Genomic DNA, 15,974 nt, shown 5'->3' with positions numbered 1-15,974 from the left:
GAAGAAACAAGTGGGGGCTATTAAATTGGAATCAACATAGATTTTTGTTCACCACTGTGTGGCATATGTAATATATTGATTGCTCCATTATCCCCACTCATCAAACTACTCCCAGACTGATGGTATTCTCCTTGACGTTTGCTTTTCTCTTAGTGATGGATGGTTCTCTGCCTACCTCCCTGAAACACATCATCAGCAACGCAGAATACTATGGCCCATCGCTCTTTCTCCTAGGTAAGTGGAGTTGATGTTTGTATCAAACTAAAATAAAAGAGTTCTCTGTGTGTTTTATACCCTTGCAGGATTTTACTATCCACATTTGTCTACTGTGTGATTATGTATCTTTCTAGTTGGTGATGAAATAGAGAAAGGTCAAAATTGAGTTTCAAATAAATATCCATTTGCAGTGTATTACGAATCATTTGTAATACATAGTATTAGTTTGCATTTGGCTTTTTGTGCCACACTTTCTTTGCAGGTGTGATAAGAAACATCTTTATTCAACAGTTAGTCCCTAACCTTGGTCTAGAAAGTCCAATCAGAATGGTTTTCATTCTCAGAATTGAATGTCAGGAGTTCCCGTTGTGGCTCAGTGAGTTAAGGACCTAATATTGTTTCCGAGGATGTGGATTCGGTCCCTGGCCTAGCTCAGTAGTTAAGGATCCTGCGTTTCTGCAACCTGTGACTTGGATTGGGTATTGCCTTGGCTGTGGTATTTCTCCTGGCCCAGAAATTTCCATAGGTCACAAGTGCAGTCATGGAAAAAAAAAAAATGTCACACCCATTAGCTGTACTATAGAAATTGTTTCTCTCTGTAAAAAATGCAGTTTTGGAACCTGTGGGTACTTTGTAGTTATTTGTAGACAATTTGCTTGCATTTTGACGTTAGCATTACTTTGAGTACTACTGTTGTTAAAACCTCATTTTTTTGGCATTTATTGAGAGCCGTACAAGTTCAAGACAATACACGAGATATATATGTTTCTGGAATTCTCCCTAAAACTGTAAAAGAATTTAGTGAGAGGTATAGAATAGAGAAGCCCTCCTTGTACCAGTATCACACATATTTAATACTTTGGGGGTGTCTAGAGGAAGTAGTTTTGGATACTGCCAGCACATACTTTGTGTTTTGTGTTTGGCAAAACTCCCTTGCCAAAGCAATTTAGGGTTTTTGTATATTTGAATCCTGTGATCTCACTAAATTAGTTAATAGTTGTTTTGTTGATTTCTTAAAATATTCTGTAAGTCTTGTCATCTACAAATAGTTTTATTTCTTTATGATTTTTATGCTTTTTTTTTTAATCTTACTGCCTTGACAAAGATTCTAATACAATGCTTAACAGAAATGGTGAGAATGGGCCTTTTTGTTTTGTTCCTAGGGGAAAAGCACTCAGTATTTCACCGTTATGTTTGAGGTTAACAGAAAATTTTTGTGTTGAATGTTTTGTTCCTCTTGACCAGATCAAGGAAGTGTTTCCTTGTGTTACAGCAACTCCATTTTAACATGGAGAGACTTCCTTCCAAGGTTAGTTTCAGGTGGAAAAATGCATAACAATAGTCCTTTTGTATAATAAAAGAAAGATTAATTACACAGTTGGAGAAACCCCAAGTCAAGGGTCAGGGAATGATGGCTCTCTCTTTGGGAGAAAGCCCTAGAACAGAGAAGAACAAGTTCACAGGCCTTTTCTCTAAAGGGGCAGTTTAAGAAGCAACAGGAGGATACATGTGCTTGTCAGGTAGGGGTGGGGAGCAGGTGCGCTGTCTCAGGATAATTCAGGAAGCATTAAATGAAACCTTTGAGCACATACACAACAAAATGTCGATGGAGATCAAAATTCCTTCTTTAAAGTCTTAATTCATCCTGGTGTTTGAATTAGCCTAACAGCCTCCCAGATTTCCTATAAACAAACTTGTATTGGAGAGGGACCAAATTTGCAAAAGAAACCCAGAATAATTAGCAATTATTATTTTAGCTTCATTAATGATAGTGTGGAGCCTTTCAGAAACCCAGGCAAAAGTAGATGGTCAGGAAAAGAAATTAATGGATATCTGAGAATCTCTTAGAGAAGTTTAGTAATATTATTAGCTGTTTTAGTTTGTTGTTTTACTTGTTGAACTATTCTGGATACCTTTCCTATATTATTAACCCACATGCAACAGGAAGTCCCCTTTTAAGTAAGGCACAAGCTCTACCTTGAAATACCAGTAGGTAATATAATGCTAATCTGTTAACAAAGATTGCTTTGTCCCTCATTAAGGGCTTCTAAGGTCTGAGCTGTTGGATTTATATGGTCAGCCAAGAGTTATGCCATTGTCTGGGTAGTCTTTATGAGATGTGTGTTACAGAATTGAAAACACCTCAACTTGTGCTGTTATACCAAAGATGAAGCCCAATATAATAGCTAAAAAGATGGTCTCTTTTGTAACAGGACTTGATGAAAGAGCTTTCTAGTCAGATCTAAGGTACCCTGGGTATCAGATATCCATAGGACATGGGTGAAGGTATATGGATTTAGAAGGGCACAGGTGGTGAAGTATGGAAGACCCTGATGAGCAGGAGTTGTGTTACTGGAGAACCAGTAGCCTAAGGGCATTGGAGGGTAGAGCTTCTAGTCAGCAAATTTTATCAGGGTAGACATGCAAGGGCAAGATAGCCGTTTAAACTTTCAATTGGATAAGCAGTGAGATCCTGCTGTTTAGCACAGGGAACTGTATCTACTCACTTGTGATGCAACATGATGGAGGATGATGTGAACCAAAGAGTGTGTGTGTGTGTGTGTGTGTGTGTGTAACTGGGTCACTTTGCTGTACAGCAGAAATCGACAGAATATTGTAAATCAACTATAATTTTTAAAAATTAAAAAACTCTCAATTGGTGGGGGAGGCTAGGGAGATCATGAAGAAGTCAGTGAGAAAGTACCTGCTATGATTATGAAGTCCCACTGCAATAATTACATGCTGAAACTCACCAAATAAAGATTCTGATTCCTTCTGAAGCCCATCTCTGGCGCTTCTACCCCACTTTTTGCTTTTTAGGGCCGTACCCACGGCATATGGACATTCCCAGGCTGGGGGGCGGGCAGGGTCTAATCAGAGCTGCTGCTGCCAGCCATAGCCACAGCAACAAAGGATCCGAGCCGCATCTTCCACCTACACCACAGCTCATGGCAGTGACAGATCTTAACCCATGAGCGAGGCCAGGGATCAAACCCATATCCTCATGGATCCTAGTCAGGTTCATGACTGAGCCACGACAGGAACTCCCCCAACTTTTATACCCAGCCATGTCCCCTTTAACTTCCCCAATTGCCTTTTCTTCTCTCTTACCTCCTGTCTTATCCTTGCCACATTTTAATCTGTTGATGTATACATATGCTTTGTCCCTAGCCTAGCTAATGCCAATAACAGCATAGTGATTGTGGACTGCTTAACTAGGGAGGATGACAGTCAGTATGAATACTGAAGACCTCCAAGGAGGCAATATTTATCTGTGTAAGTGGTTGCCTGGCCTCTGGGGCACCTGGTAACATTGGAGGTTTAGCGGTTAGGTGACATTCTCTGTTACTATTACAAAAAATATTGCCCATCAGTTTGAGGAAGAAAGAAATGTGGGATAATGTAGAGTGAAGTATGGGACTGTCAAATGAGGAGAAATCAGCTCATGGAGCCATGGAGTTGTTTTGAGTGATATGACAGCAGTTAGGGGGCAGTTAACATTTGAGGGTATCAGCATTGAGGCCAGGATTATCAGTTATGCTGAAATCATCATCTGGGATTCTGGATTTGTAGAAGGTCCTGGCCTAGCCCCAAAACCTTGAAGGAAAGTTTTATACATTTGAGAAATAATTATAAAAGTGACTGAATTGCTTTGTCTCCAGGAGTTATAGCATAATTTCTTACAGGAAAACTGTGGCCTGAGTGAGGTTATAGCATGGATAAGAAAGAACCCGAAAAGTTTGGCATTGAGCTGGAATGGTAGGATCCCAGACCCAAACCAGCCAAATGAAGTATTGCCAGGCCAGATGGAACTAGAATGTTCGTAATATTTTCAGACCTGTGGTCTATGGGCCTTGGCATGCTGGAGATTCCCACTTATTATAGGAGCCATTGGCATTGTTATCTCAGATAATGTAGTAGTTTCTCATTCAGTATCTCTGTAATAGAATGGATCCAGAGCTAGCATCCTACTTAAGAATGTTGGTGCTAGAAATAATTTAAGGCGTTCCTGTCATGGCTCAGTGGTTAATGAATCCGACACGGGTTGGATCCCTGGCCTCGCTCAGTGGGTTAAGGATTTCGCGTTGCCATGAGCTGTGGTATAGGTCACAGACTCGGCTCGGATCTGGTGTTGCTTCAACTGTGGGATAGTCTGGCAGCTGTAGCTCCAATTAGACCCCTAGCCTAGGAACTCCACATTGCCATGGGTGCAGCCCTAAAATAAGCAAAAGAAAAAAGAAAAAAAAGAATGTTGGTACTGGAAACTAATTTAAGATTTTCCTTTCCTCTTTGGAAGAACCATAAAGTTGTGGATGTGGGGCCAGCTAGGCACCAAGATCTCCATTTCTGGCAAAGAGGGTTCTCCAGGTAGTAGACTATCATGTTGAAAAAGGTGTTTGGCAGAAAATTTCTCATGGCATACAAAATAGTCAGTTTGGGAGGAGGAGGGCTCTTAATTTTCAGTGAATCCCAGTCCATTATCCATTCTCAATACAAGTGCCAGTCTATGGATTACACCAGAATCAAAAAGAGAATGATCTTTTTTTTATTTTTTTTTTTATTTTTTGTCTTTTTGCTATTTCTTGGGCTGCTCCTGCGGCATATGGAGGTTCCCAGGCTAGAGGTCCAATCGGAGCTGTAGCCACCGGCCTACGCCAGGGCCACAGCAACGCAGGATCCGAGCCGCGTCTGCAACCTACACCACAGCTCACGGCAACGCCGGATCGTTAACCCACTGAGCAAGGGCAGGGACCGAACCCACAACCTCATGGTTCCTAGTCAGATTCGTTAACCACTGAACCACGACGGGAACTCCAAAAAAAGAGAATGATCTTTAAGTGAGGAAGGATTTCATCTGGGTATGATAGATTCCCATATGGGGAGTGTCCCCCTTCTGGCTAGAAAAGAGAATAGCAATTCCTAGCAGAATTTTGTTAGGCTGTCAAATGACTTAAAAGGCTAAGAATTCAGAATAACTAAGAAAGTGGGCAAAAGAGAGACCCATTTAGGAGAACATTGTCTTTTTTATAAGTTTAAGAGAGTGTCCTTGAGTAGACTGTTATGTTTATCTGTTATGCCTGCTGTCTGTGGACAATAAGACAGATTGGAAGCTCAAGTGATGTCTTGTTTTTACACCCCATATCCAGACTGAATGAGCAGTAAAATATGTACCCTCATGAGAGTCAGTGTTACTAGGAAGCCCAATGGGAACTAACATTTTGCGATGCCTATAATAGTGGTGTTGTTAGAAGTAGGATGGCAGGAAGGATAAACCAAGAGCAGGCCTGTATAACAATCAGTCTTTGTGAGGACACAGCATTGTGCCAGTGGATTGGGGCAATCGCTTACAAATTTGCTAGTCAGAGAAGGGGTGTTTGTTTATTCCTTTCCATGTATTTCTGTTGGCCATGATGCCAATGAGGGCAGTACATAAAGATCACATTAAGAGGCTCCAGACTGGAGCTCAACTTCTCTCCTAAAAACAACAAAATTCACAACTAAAAGCTGAGCAATCCCCACCCAAATGGACCAGATAGCTTAAAAAAGATATCCTATTCCAGAAGAAAAAGAGGAGGCCACATCAAGAGGTAGGAGGGGCGATTTCACGGCATAAACAACCCCATACCTCCTGGGTGGGAAGCAACACAAACTGAAAACTAACTGGTTCACAGAGAGAGACTCATCTACAAGAGTGAGAGTTCTGAGCCCCACATCAAACCCTCACGTGTGGGGATCTGTCACTGGGAGAAAGAGCCCCTGGAGCATCTGGCATTGAAGGCCAGTGGGGCTTGTGCGCAGGAGCTCCACAGGACTGGGGGAATGGAGACCCCATTCTTTAAAGGTGCGCACGGACTTTCACATGCACTGGATCCCAGGGCAGAGTGAGGTCTCCATAGGAATCTGGGTCAAACCTGACTGCAGTTCTTGGAGGACATCCTGGGAACACAGGGGTGAATGTGGTTTGTTGTGAGGGAGGGACATTGAAAGCAAAGGTCTCAGGAATATTCAGCAGTTCCCTTTCTCTGGAGGTGGCCATTTTGGGAAAATCTGGTCTCACCTGTCAGTCAGCCTGAGAAGCCCCAGGGCAAACAACAATCCAGGTGGGATCACAGCTCCACCCCTCAGTAAACAGGCTACCTAAAGACCCCTCAGGCACACAGCTGCCTCTAATCCCATCCAGAGACTAAGCCCCACCCACCAGAAGGATAAGAATCAGCTCCACCCACCAGTGGGCAGGCATCAGTCCCTCCCATCAGGAAGCCTACAGCAAGCCCCCATACAGACTTCAGCCACAAGGGTGACAGACACCAGAAGTAAGAGAGGCTACAACCCTATTATCTATAAAAGGTCACCACACCAAAAACCTGTAAAAATGAAAAGACAGAGAACTATAACTCAGATGAGGGAGGAAGGAAAAGCCCCAGAAAGTCAGCTAAGCAATGAGGAGATTCTCAGCCTCTAGGAAAAAGACTTTAGCCTGTTGATGCTGAAGATGATGCAAGACATTGGAAATAAACTGGAGGCAAAGATGGATAACTTACAGGACACAGTGACCAAAGAGATACAATATATAAAACAAGAAGAGATGCAAAATACAATAACTGAAATAAAAAACTCACTAGAAGAAGCTAACAGCAGAATACAGGAGGCAGAAGAACAAATAAGTGAGGTGGAGGACAGATTAGTGGAAATTATGGTTGCGGAACAGAAAAGAGAAAAATGATTGAAAACAAATGAAGAGAGTCAGAGAACTCTGGGACAACGTGACACGTGCCAACATCCGTATTATAGGGGTGCCAGAAGGAGAAGCGAGAGAGAAGGGGACAGAAAAAATATTCCGAGATAACAGCCAAACACTTCCCTAACACGGGAAAGGAACCACTCACTGAAATCCAGGAAGCACGAGTACCATACAAAATAAACCCAAGGAGGAATACACCGAGACACATGTTAATCAAACTGACCAAAATTAAAGACAGAGAAAATCTTGAAAGCAGCTAGGGAAAAGAAACAAGTAACATACAAGGGAACCCTGATAAGGCTATCCTGGCAGATTTTTCAGCAGAAACTCTGCAGGCCAGAAGGGAGTGGCATGATATACTTCACATGATGAAAGGAAAGAACCTCCAACCAAGATGACTTTACCCAGCAAGGCTCTCATTCAGATTTGAAGGAGACATCAAAACCTTCACAGATAAGCAAAAGCTGAGAGAATTCAGCAACACTAAACCAGCCTTCCAACAAATACTAAAGGAACTTCTCTAGGCAGAAAAGAAAAGGCCACAAGCAGAAACAAAAATTCCACAAATGACAAGGCTCGCCAGTAAATGTACACTAAAGATACGAAATCATCCATGCACAATTATCCCACCAAAGTCAGAAATCATGAGAAGAGGTGGGTACAAATGCAGGACACTGGAGATGCCCTTGCAATTAAGAGAACAACAACTTAAAGCAATCTCATATACATATAGACTCTTATATCAAAACTTTAGAATAACTGCAAACCAAAAATCTACAATTGATACACAAACAAGGAATCTCTGAAGAAGTATTATCTCATAGTAAATAAGTGCTTAATCTACCATGAAGGCAGTCATTTGACATCATTCTTAGAATGCTGAAGTCTTCTTACATCTGATTCTGATTTCCTCTCCATCAAAGAATTGATGATATTTATAATTAAATAATGCAACTATACAATTAAATAATAACATTCTACAATTGTATTATTTAAAAAAAAAAGATCACATTAAGAAACCAGAGTTTGGGTAAGGCCATTGTCCATGGGGATACCACAATATTTAACCCAATATTTACTCAAGGGTCTGGGGACTACAGTGACTGGCCATCTCATGGACCCATTGAGCTTATTTAAAAGGTGTGGGCTTGTTAGCTGTGGCATTAAAATCTGCTTCTGTTGTGGTCTTCGCTTGAGTTGAGCATTAAAATGTGCTTCTGTTGTGGTCTTCGCTTGAGTTGAGGCATGAAACCAATTGTAATATGCAAAGTCTGAGCAGCAATGTAGCCCCAATGTGGAAGGTTCCATAGGGTATGATCCTGAATGGGATAATAATTTGAGTCCATTCGCCAGAAAAACACCATTAACTGCCACCCAGGAATCTATGAAAACATGGGAAATGGACATACTTTTGTCGAAGTGTGTTCTGCAGTGCCAAATAACCACAGTCAGCTTTTGTGTTGACTCTTGAGTCCCATCCTTTAATCAAGAGTGACCCAGTCATGAAATGGAAAGCAGCAACTCTTGAGCAGGCTCTATCACATGTGATTGCCGTCCATAATGTAAATGAAATCTCTTTCTAGTAGGTTTTCTACTCGTTAAATATATGCCCCTGTGCTTTTATGTCCTATTCCAAGTACCCTGAACAGTCTTGAAAACCGAGGTCACTTGGTTAGGTAAATTACCCTCAAGACAAAAGCCTGAGCCTCTGAATTCTCAATGCTGTTTTCGTATTCTGGATCTTACATTAATTTTTTTATTTTTTAATTTTTTTATTGTTTTATCAACATCTAGACTTTTAAAATGTCTTACTCTGTCTTCTGCCATACTAGACAAAATAAAACCTTTAGCCTGCCTTTACTTCTTTCTTTGATTCATTTTTTAAGTTAGTTGGAATATGTCTTTCAGTAATTTTTAGGGTTTTATACTTCCTTTTCTTTAAGAATCCTGTGTGTATAAATGAGACTGGGTCACTTTTCTGCACAGCAGAAATTGGCACAACATTGTAAATCAGTTATACTTTAATAAAATAAATAAATAAAAGAATTCTGTGGATGTTTCTCTTTTTTTATGTTCATGTTGTGGATAACCCAGATGTTAAACTGGTTCTTGTTTCTTTGTAAAGAGAAAACTTCATTTTCTCTTCACCCTTGAAGTTCACAAATTTTATCAGAATATATTTAGTTCTATTTCTTTTCAGTGCTCCCATAGCAGTTCATTAGGCACTTTGTAAAATCTGATTTTTTTTTTCTGCTTCAGGAAAACTTCATTGGTTCCTTTTAACCTATATGTTCTCTTCTGGAAACCCTATTGTGTAGCCAGTAAGACTATCATATTGATCTCCTGTTATTTGCTTTCTGAGAGAATTTCTCTATAATCTTCCAAGATGCTTTTGATTGCCAACTATTAGCTTATTTTTAAGAGAACTTTTGTCTTAGGAGTTAGTTGCTTGGTTCCATCTGGAGCTAATTGGTTTTTGTGTGTGTCCATTTTAATTTTTAATCATCTATTAATTTTATTTTTTCTCTGGTAATACTCTTTTTATTGTATTTTTCGAGATGTGCTTCATTCAACATAAAATTTACCATTTAAAGTATACCATTTAGTGTTTGTATAGAATATTCCCAATGTTACACACCCATCACCACAGTCTAATTTCCATCATCACCAAAAGAAATTCCAAACCCATTAGCACTCCCTCCCAATTCTACTTTCCCCCAACCACTCATCTACCTTCCATTTCTGTGGATTTATCTGTTTTGAACATTTCATCTCAATGGAATTATATAGTATGTGGCTTTTGTGTTCAGCCCCTCTCACTTAACGTAATGTTTTCAAAGTTTATCCCTGTCATAGTAGGGATCAGTACTTCATTCCTTGTTACAGATAAGTTCTGTTCCATTGCTTGGCTATTCCACATTTTTTTATCCATTCATCCATTGATGGACAGTTGGGTCCTTTCCACTTTTTGACTGTTAGACTAATTCTGCTATGAACAAGTGTGGAAGTTTCTCTGTTGACATGCGTTTTCATTTCTCTTGATTGTATACTCAGAATGGAATTGCTGGGTCATGTGGTAACTCTAACTTTTTGAGAAACTGCCAGTCTATCTTTCACCTTAGTAATTTTCTTTACTCCCTTTATAGATTACCTAGGCTTTGTGTGTGTGTGTTTATGTGTGTGTGTGTGTATTCTATTTAATCCTCATAAACATCTCTGAGGTTGCTATTATCATGATCCTTAAACAGATGACTGAATGGAGGATTTTAGGTTAAGTGATTTCCTGAAGATTAGAGAGCTAAAAAGTGAGGAAGCTGGGACTTCAGGCCAGATATTAGGACCCTGAGTTTAGGGCTCCTTCCACTAAAGCGCATACTCAGTGAGGCGAGTCATCAGATTCATCTGTCACGCTGTTTTGCCATCTGCTCTGTATTATTTTTAATGGATCTTAATCATCGTCCTGCTTATGAAATAGTAACATTAGCTCTTACAAAAGTGCAAACATTACAGTATAGTACATTATAGATATGAAAAGTGAAAGCCCCTGTTTATCCAGCCCCACAGAGAGCTTGCTATTCATAATTTTGGTGTGTATTCCACCAAAATATTTGCCATGCACGATAATGTACTTTTGTAATTATTATTCTGTTTTTTTTAAAGCCTATCTTCTATTCATACTGTTTTGGCACTTGTTTATTTTCTTACCGACTGTTTCAGAAGGAGGAGGAGGAGGAGGGCATGGGAGGGACTGGAAGTTTGGGGTTAGTAGATGCAAAATACTGCATTTGAAGTGGATAAGCAATGAGACCTGCTGTATAGCACAGGGAACTATATCTAGTCACTTGTGATGGAATATGATGGAGGATGATGTGAAAAAAAGAATGTATATGTAAATGTATAAGTAGGTCACTTTGCTGTAGAGCAGAAATTGACAACATTATAAATCAACTATAATAAAAAATTTTAAAAACCAAAAAACCGCAAACATTAGGGTATAGTACATTATAGATATGAAAAGTGAAAGCGCCTGTCTGTCCAGCCCACAGAGAGCTTGCTATTCATAATTTTGGTGTGTGTTCCCCCAAAATATTTGCCATACACAATAATATACTTTTGTAATTCTTTTTTTTTAATCAAGTAGTAGAGGTTTATTTTTATTTTTTTTTTACAGAATAAAATACATATATTTAAACACAATTACATTCACAGAGATTATTATATCATGGATCTTAAGAAAGAGATTAAGTGACTCCCTCTGGAGAAGTGGAGTGGAAAATATGCTGAGACAAATAGGAATCATCCATTAATATTAAAAGAGAGTTTAAACTGTCCCCATTGCACAGTGTTATTATGACTTAGCATTATAGTTAGACCTCCTTAAAATGACAGACTTGATGTCTTAGTAACCTCTAGTAATACACTAGTTTTAGTTTATGAATACTCAATTTTAGTAGCTCCTTGGAATCTACACATTTTGTACAAATGAAAGTCTATGGAAGGGTCTGTCATATACCAGTAGAAACCCCAAAAGGACTTAACATTTGCCATACATTTATAGCTCATCAGAAATAACAAAGTTCACTGACAACTGTTGGTCCCAGTAATTAGCAGTATTATCTGCTGTTTCAATAGCATTTGATGAGTGGTGTTTTGTTCACCATCTTGAACTGAAAATCCTCAGGTTTCTTTTAGTTCTCAGGCATCAACAGTTACAAGTTTGTTTTATAGATGGTTTATAAAGTTTTCAAAAATTTCATTAAATGAATTAGGAAGCCATGTTTTAATTGCTTCTAGAAGGTTTCATAATACATCTAAAATTGTTGGCCTGGTTCCTTTCTGTTACTTGGTAGTATTTTTAATTTTAAAAAACTCTTGTAATTATTGGTCTATTCTGCCTTTCTTTCATTTCTTGATAGGCATTTTTTTTTTTTTTTTTTTAGGGCTGCATCCAAGGCATATGGAGGTCCCAGGCTAGGGGTCTAATTGGAGCTATAGCTGCCAGCCTGTGCCACAGCCACAGCAGCACCAGATCCGAGCTGCGTCTGCGACCCTACACCACAGCTCATGGCCATGCCGGCTCCTTAACCCACTGAGCAAGACCAGGGATCAAACCCACATCCTCATGGATTCTAGTCGGCTTCGTTAACCACTGAGCCACGAAGGGAACTGTCTTGATAGGCAATTTTTAAGGACATTTTCTTACAAAAGCATTGCGTTTCTTTCTTTTCTTTTTTTTGCTTTTTAGGGCTGCATTCATGGCATATGGAGGCATATTACAATTAGGAAAAAAGTTAACCTCGTTAATGTAAAAATATGTTCATTAATGTAAAAAATCTTAAATTTTTCACTTTACATATTTTTTAAAAATTGTTTGTATTTAAGGTATACAACATAATTTGATATACCTAGTAAAATATTTTCTACAGTTAAGCTAATTAACATACTATCTCTTCACATAGTTTACTCTTTTTTGTGAGGAGAACACCTAAAATCTACTCTTGGCATTTCTGATACTCCATACAATATTATTAACTATAATTATCATGCCTGTACATTACCCTCCAAAAATCTTGAAAGGGTAGTCACTAAATTCCTAACAGTGATCGATCTCTAATGAGCAGTATTAAGTACTTTTACTTCATAGTAAGCATATGCATGCATTTAAATTGTTGTACATTGAGTTCTTTGTTTTTATTTGAGCCTTTGGAGTTTTAATACTTGTGGAGAATCTTTCAGTTTCTTATATTTCTTATCCTTTTTCTTAGCTACTGAAGTGGTGACTGTGTTCGTATTTCAAGAACCATCACTGCTGTCCTCACTCCAGGATAATGGATTGACAGATGTCATGCTGCATGCTCTGCTTATCAAAGATGTGAGTCCTTTCTGCTGCTTTGTAAAGAATCTTTTTTGTTTGTTTGTTTCTTTTGCTTTTTAGAGCCGCACCCCTGGCATATGGAGGTTCCCAGGCTAGGGGTCCCATTAAAGCTATAGCTGCCAGCCTACACCACAGCCACAGCAACACTGGATCCGAGATGCATCTGCAACCTACACCACAGCTCATGGCAACGCCGGATCCTTAACCCACTGAGCAAGGCCAGGGATCGAACCCGCAACCTCATGGTTCCTAGTTGGATTCGTTTCCACTGCGCCACCACAGGAACTCCTGTAAGGAGTCTTGTGTATAGTACCCCTGGCCAGAGTTTCCTAACTCTATCTGGACTCTTTCAGGTGTCTCCAAGTTCACTTTATCATCTCTTTAGGTTCCTGCTACCCGTGAAGTCCTTGGCTCCCTCCCAAATGTATTCAGTGCACTCTGCTTGAATGCCCGAGGTCTTCAGTCATTTGTACAGTGTCAACCTTTTGAACGTCTCTTCAAAGTTCTTTTGTCTCCAGATTACCTCCCAGCCATGCGGAGGAGGAGGAGTTCTGATCCTCTTGGTAAGTCACCAGAATTTATCTCACAGTACATAATTGGTTTGCTGTCATGCCAAGATTTAGGTGATTATCAAGCCACCATTTAGCAAGGAAACTCTTCCTTGCCCTTATTCCATTTCTGTGGTTAGGTATGCTAAGCTTAATGGGAATTATCACCATACATTCTCTTGCAGGTAAAAAAGAATACTTCATCTATAACCTCTGCTCATAATACGTCCATGCTTCTCAACAGTTAAATGTTCTGTTATACTGCTGGCAAGAAATAGATATTAGAGAATTAGCAGTAGACTTTCAGGTCTACCATCTAGTCTTCAGCAACGGGAGATAGGGAGTCCCAAGGTGTTGATCCTGGTAATCTTCTATTCTAATGTCCAGGTCCCTAAGATAGTCACAAATAAATAGGTTTCTTTCTCAATGTATTTGAGACCAGACCATTGAGACATAGAAGGAAGGTAAGGTTCCAGAAAGAATCCAGTTTTCAAAAATGTGCTTTGTGCTTTCAGCCACCACTGTAGCATTCTACCCACTAACATTCTTTACTGGAGCAGAAAGGACTAAAAGTTTATATACTTCTTTCTTTTCTTGCTCTCTCTTCACTCTATAATACTAGTTCAGACTTTGGCAGTAGAGATTACTAGGATAGAATATAGCACACATGGTTGCTTTAAAATATGTTTACTAGACTGATAGGTTTCCTTTTTCCTGCCTAGTGATTTGGTTGCGGAGGTTGGTGTGAATTCACTTGTGAAAGCATGGCATTAGAAAAACACTACCAGCTCGGTTTCTTCTTTCCTCCTTATATTGGCACAAAAAATAGCTCGAGCTATATTTTATGCGGTCTTTCTAACAGTTCCATTTTTTTTGCTTTAAGGGGATACTGCCTCCAACCTGGGGAGTGCTGTTGATGAGCTTATGAGACATCAGCCCACCCTCAAAACAGATGCGACAACTGCGATCATCAAGGTGGGAAGTGGCCCGTTGGGCATGAAAAAGCAGTGAAATTGGAGTGTTTAGGAAAAGGCATAGTTTACTGGAAGTCATTTGGATTCTTAGACTATACCTACAAGAGCATTATGTCTGCCTCATTTTGTCCCAAGTCCTTGGGTTGGTTCTTCAGGCCACCCCCAGTCCCTCCCCTGACAAATGTCACTTATGTGTTACTTTCTTTTATAGGATATTAAGAAGTTGCCAAGGCTTAGCTTCTGTTTGTAAAAGCATATTAATTACCCTTTATAATCTTTGTTGCTTATGGGGTTTTTTTGGGTTGGAGTTTGGTTTTTGTTCACATTTACTATCCATGCCAGTTACCTCTTAGAATTGTTGAAACTAGTATGAGTTACTGGTACTTGGCAAGTTAGAACTTGGAGTCAGATCTCAGTCAGTCAGTCACATAATAGCCATGTGACCCTGAAGAAGTTACTTAACTTCATAGGACTTCAATTTCCTTCTTTGTAAAACGAGGTTAATAACTACATTCCAGGAATGATGTATAAAGTATTTTGGGATTTCTGTATGTAAGTAGTGCTCCAAAAATGTTAGTCATCTCCACATTCCTTAATTACTAATAAACAATCTTGTTTCCTTTGCCGTTTAGTTACTTGAAGAAATCTGTAATCTTGGAAGAGACCCTAAGTACATCTGTCAGAAGCCATCAATCCAGAAGGCAGATGGCACTGCCACTGCTCCTCCCCCAAGGTCTAATCATGCTGCAGAAGAGGCCTCTAGTGAAGATGAAGAGGAAGAGGAAGTACAGGCCATGCAGAGCTTTAATTCTACCCAGCAGAATGAAACTGAGCCTAATCAGCAGTGAGTGTTCACAAGACAAATTCTCTAACACTGTGATCTAGAGCATTGTTTCATCTGTAAAATTAAGGGAGTTGGATTAGATCCAGTTTTAAGGTTCTTCAGTCCCTGAATGTCTATAGTTTTTCTTTCTTTGACCCTTGTGTGTCATTTGTGCTTTGGTGTTTAATTGTTTTGGTTGCCTCAGTAAAGCTTTCTTTCTTAAAAAGCTGTTCATGAGGAATTCCTGTTGTGGCACAGCGGAAACGAATCTGACTAGGAACCATGAGGTTGTTGCGGGTTTGATCCCTGGCTTTGCTCAGTGGGCTAAGGATCTGGCGTTGCCGTGAGCTGTGGTGTAGGTCACACATGCAGCTTGGATTTGGTATTGCTGTGGCTGTGGCATAGGCCAGCAGTACAGCTCCGATTAGACCCCTATCCTGGGAACCTCCATGTGCTGTAGGTTCAGCCCTAAAAAGGACAAAAGTTAAAAAAAAAAAACTGTTCATGAAATTGAATCAGAATTTAGTATATCAAATTGAACAATCAGATGGTTTCACTTTGTTGATTTCATATTCCATGTCACTGATTGCTTAAATGTTTCCGTAAGTGAATATGAGACATGTTGCACTTTTGAAGCCTATCTCTTAACAAGTTCTTAAGGGTTAAGAGATTTCTTGTTGGTTGGTCTTTGTTTTTTGTTCATTTGATCTGTTCACTCCAAATAAATCAGACTTTGAAGTATACTATTTTATCTAGGCACAGTAGATTTTCCTTCTAATATTTATTTGCAGTGTGC

At 39.6% G+C, this 15,974-nt stretch overlaps 1 protein-coding gene across 33 annotated transcripts in view; it reads left to right on the top strand.

The window, feature by feature from the left end:
* The window catches only part of HUWE1 (HECT, UBA and WWE domain containing E3 ubiquitin protein ligase 1), a 162,342-nt gene that overhangs the window by 63,764 nt on the left and 82,604 nt on the right, over window positions 1-15,974 (top strand). For all 33 annotated transcript variants that reach the window (XM_085007951.1, XM_085007938.1, XM_085007956.1 and 30 more), the window contains 5 exons: window positions 154-234; window positions 12,724-12,830; window positions 13,219-13,396; window positions 14,265-14,356; window positions 14,988-15,199. In XM_085007951.1, the coding sequence (XP_084864077.1) occupies window positions 154-234; window positions 12,724-12,830; window positions 13,219-13,396; window positions 14,265-14,356; window positions 14,988-15,199 (670 nt within the window). The remainder of the gene's footprint in view (window positions 1-153; window positions 235-12,723; window positions 12,831-13,218; window positions 13,397-14,264; window positions 14,357-14,987; window positions 15,200-15,974) is intronic.

Source organism: Sus scrofa, chromosome X, assembly GCF_054392235.1.
Source record: "Sus scrofa isolate SSC_HxYL_T2T_F1_AM1 chromosome X, Sscrofa_HxYL_maternal_Yorkshire_Landrace_v2.0, whole genome shotgun sequence".
NCBI lineage: Eukaryota > Metazoa > Chordata > Mammalia > Artiodactyla > Suidae > Sus > Sus scrofa.
This window is presented reverse-complemented; position numbering and strand designations above follow the sequence as displayed.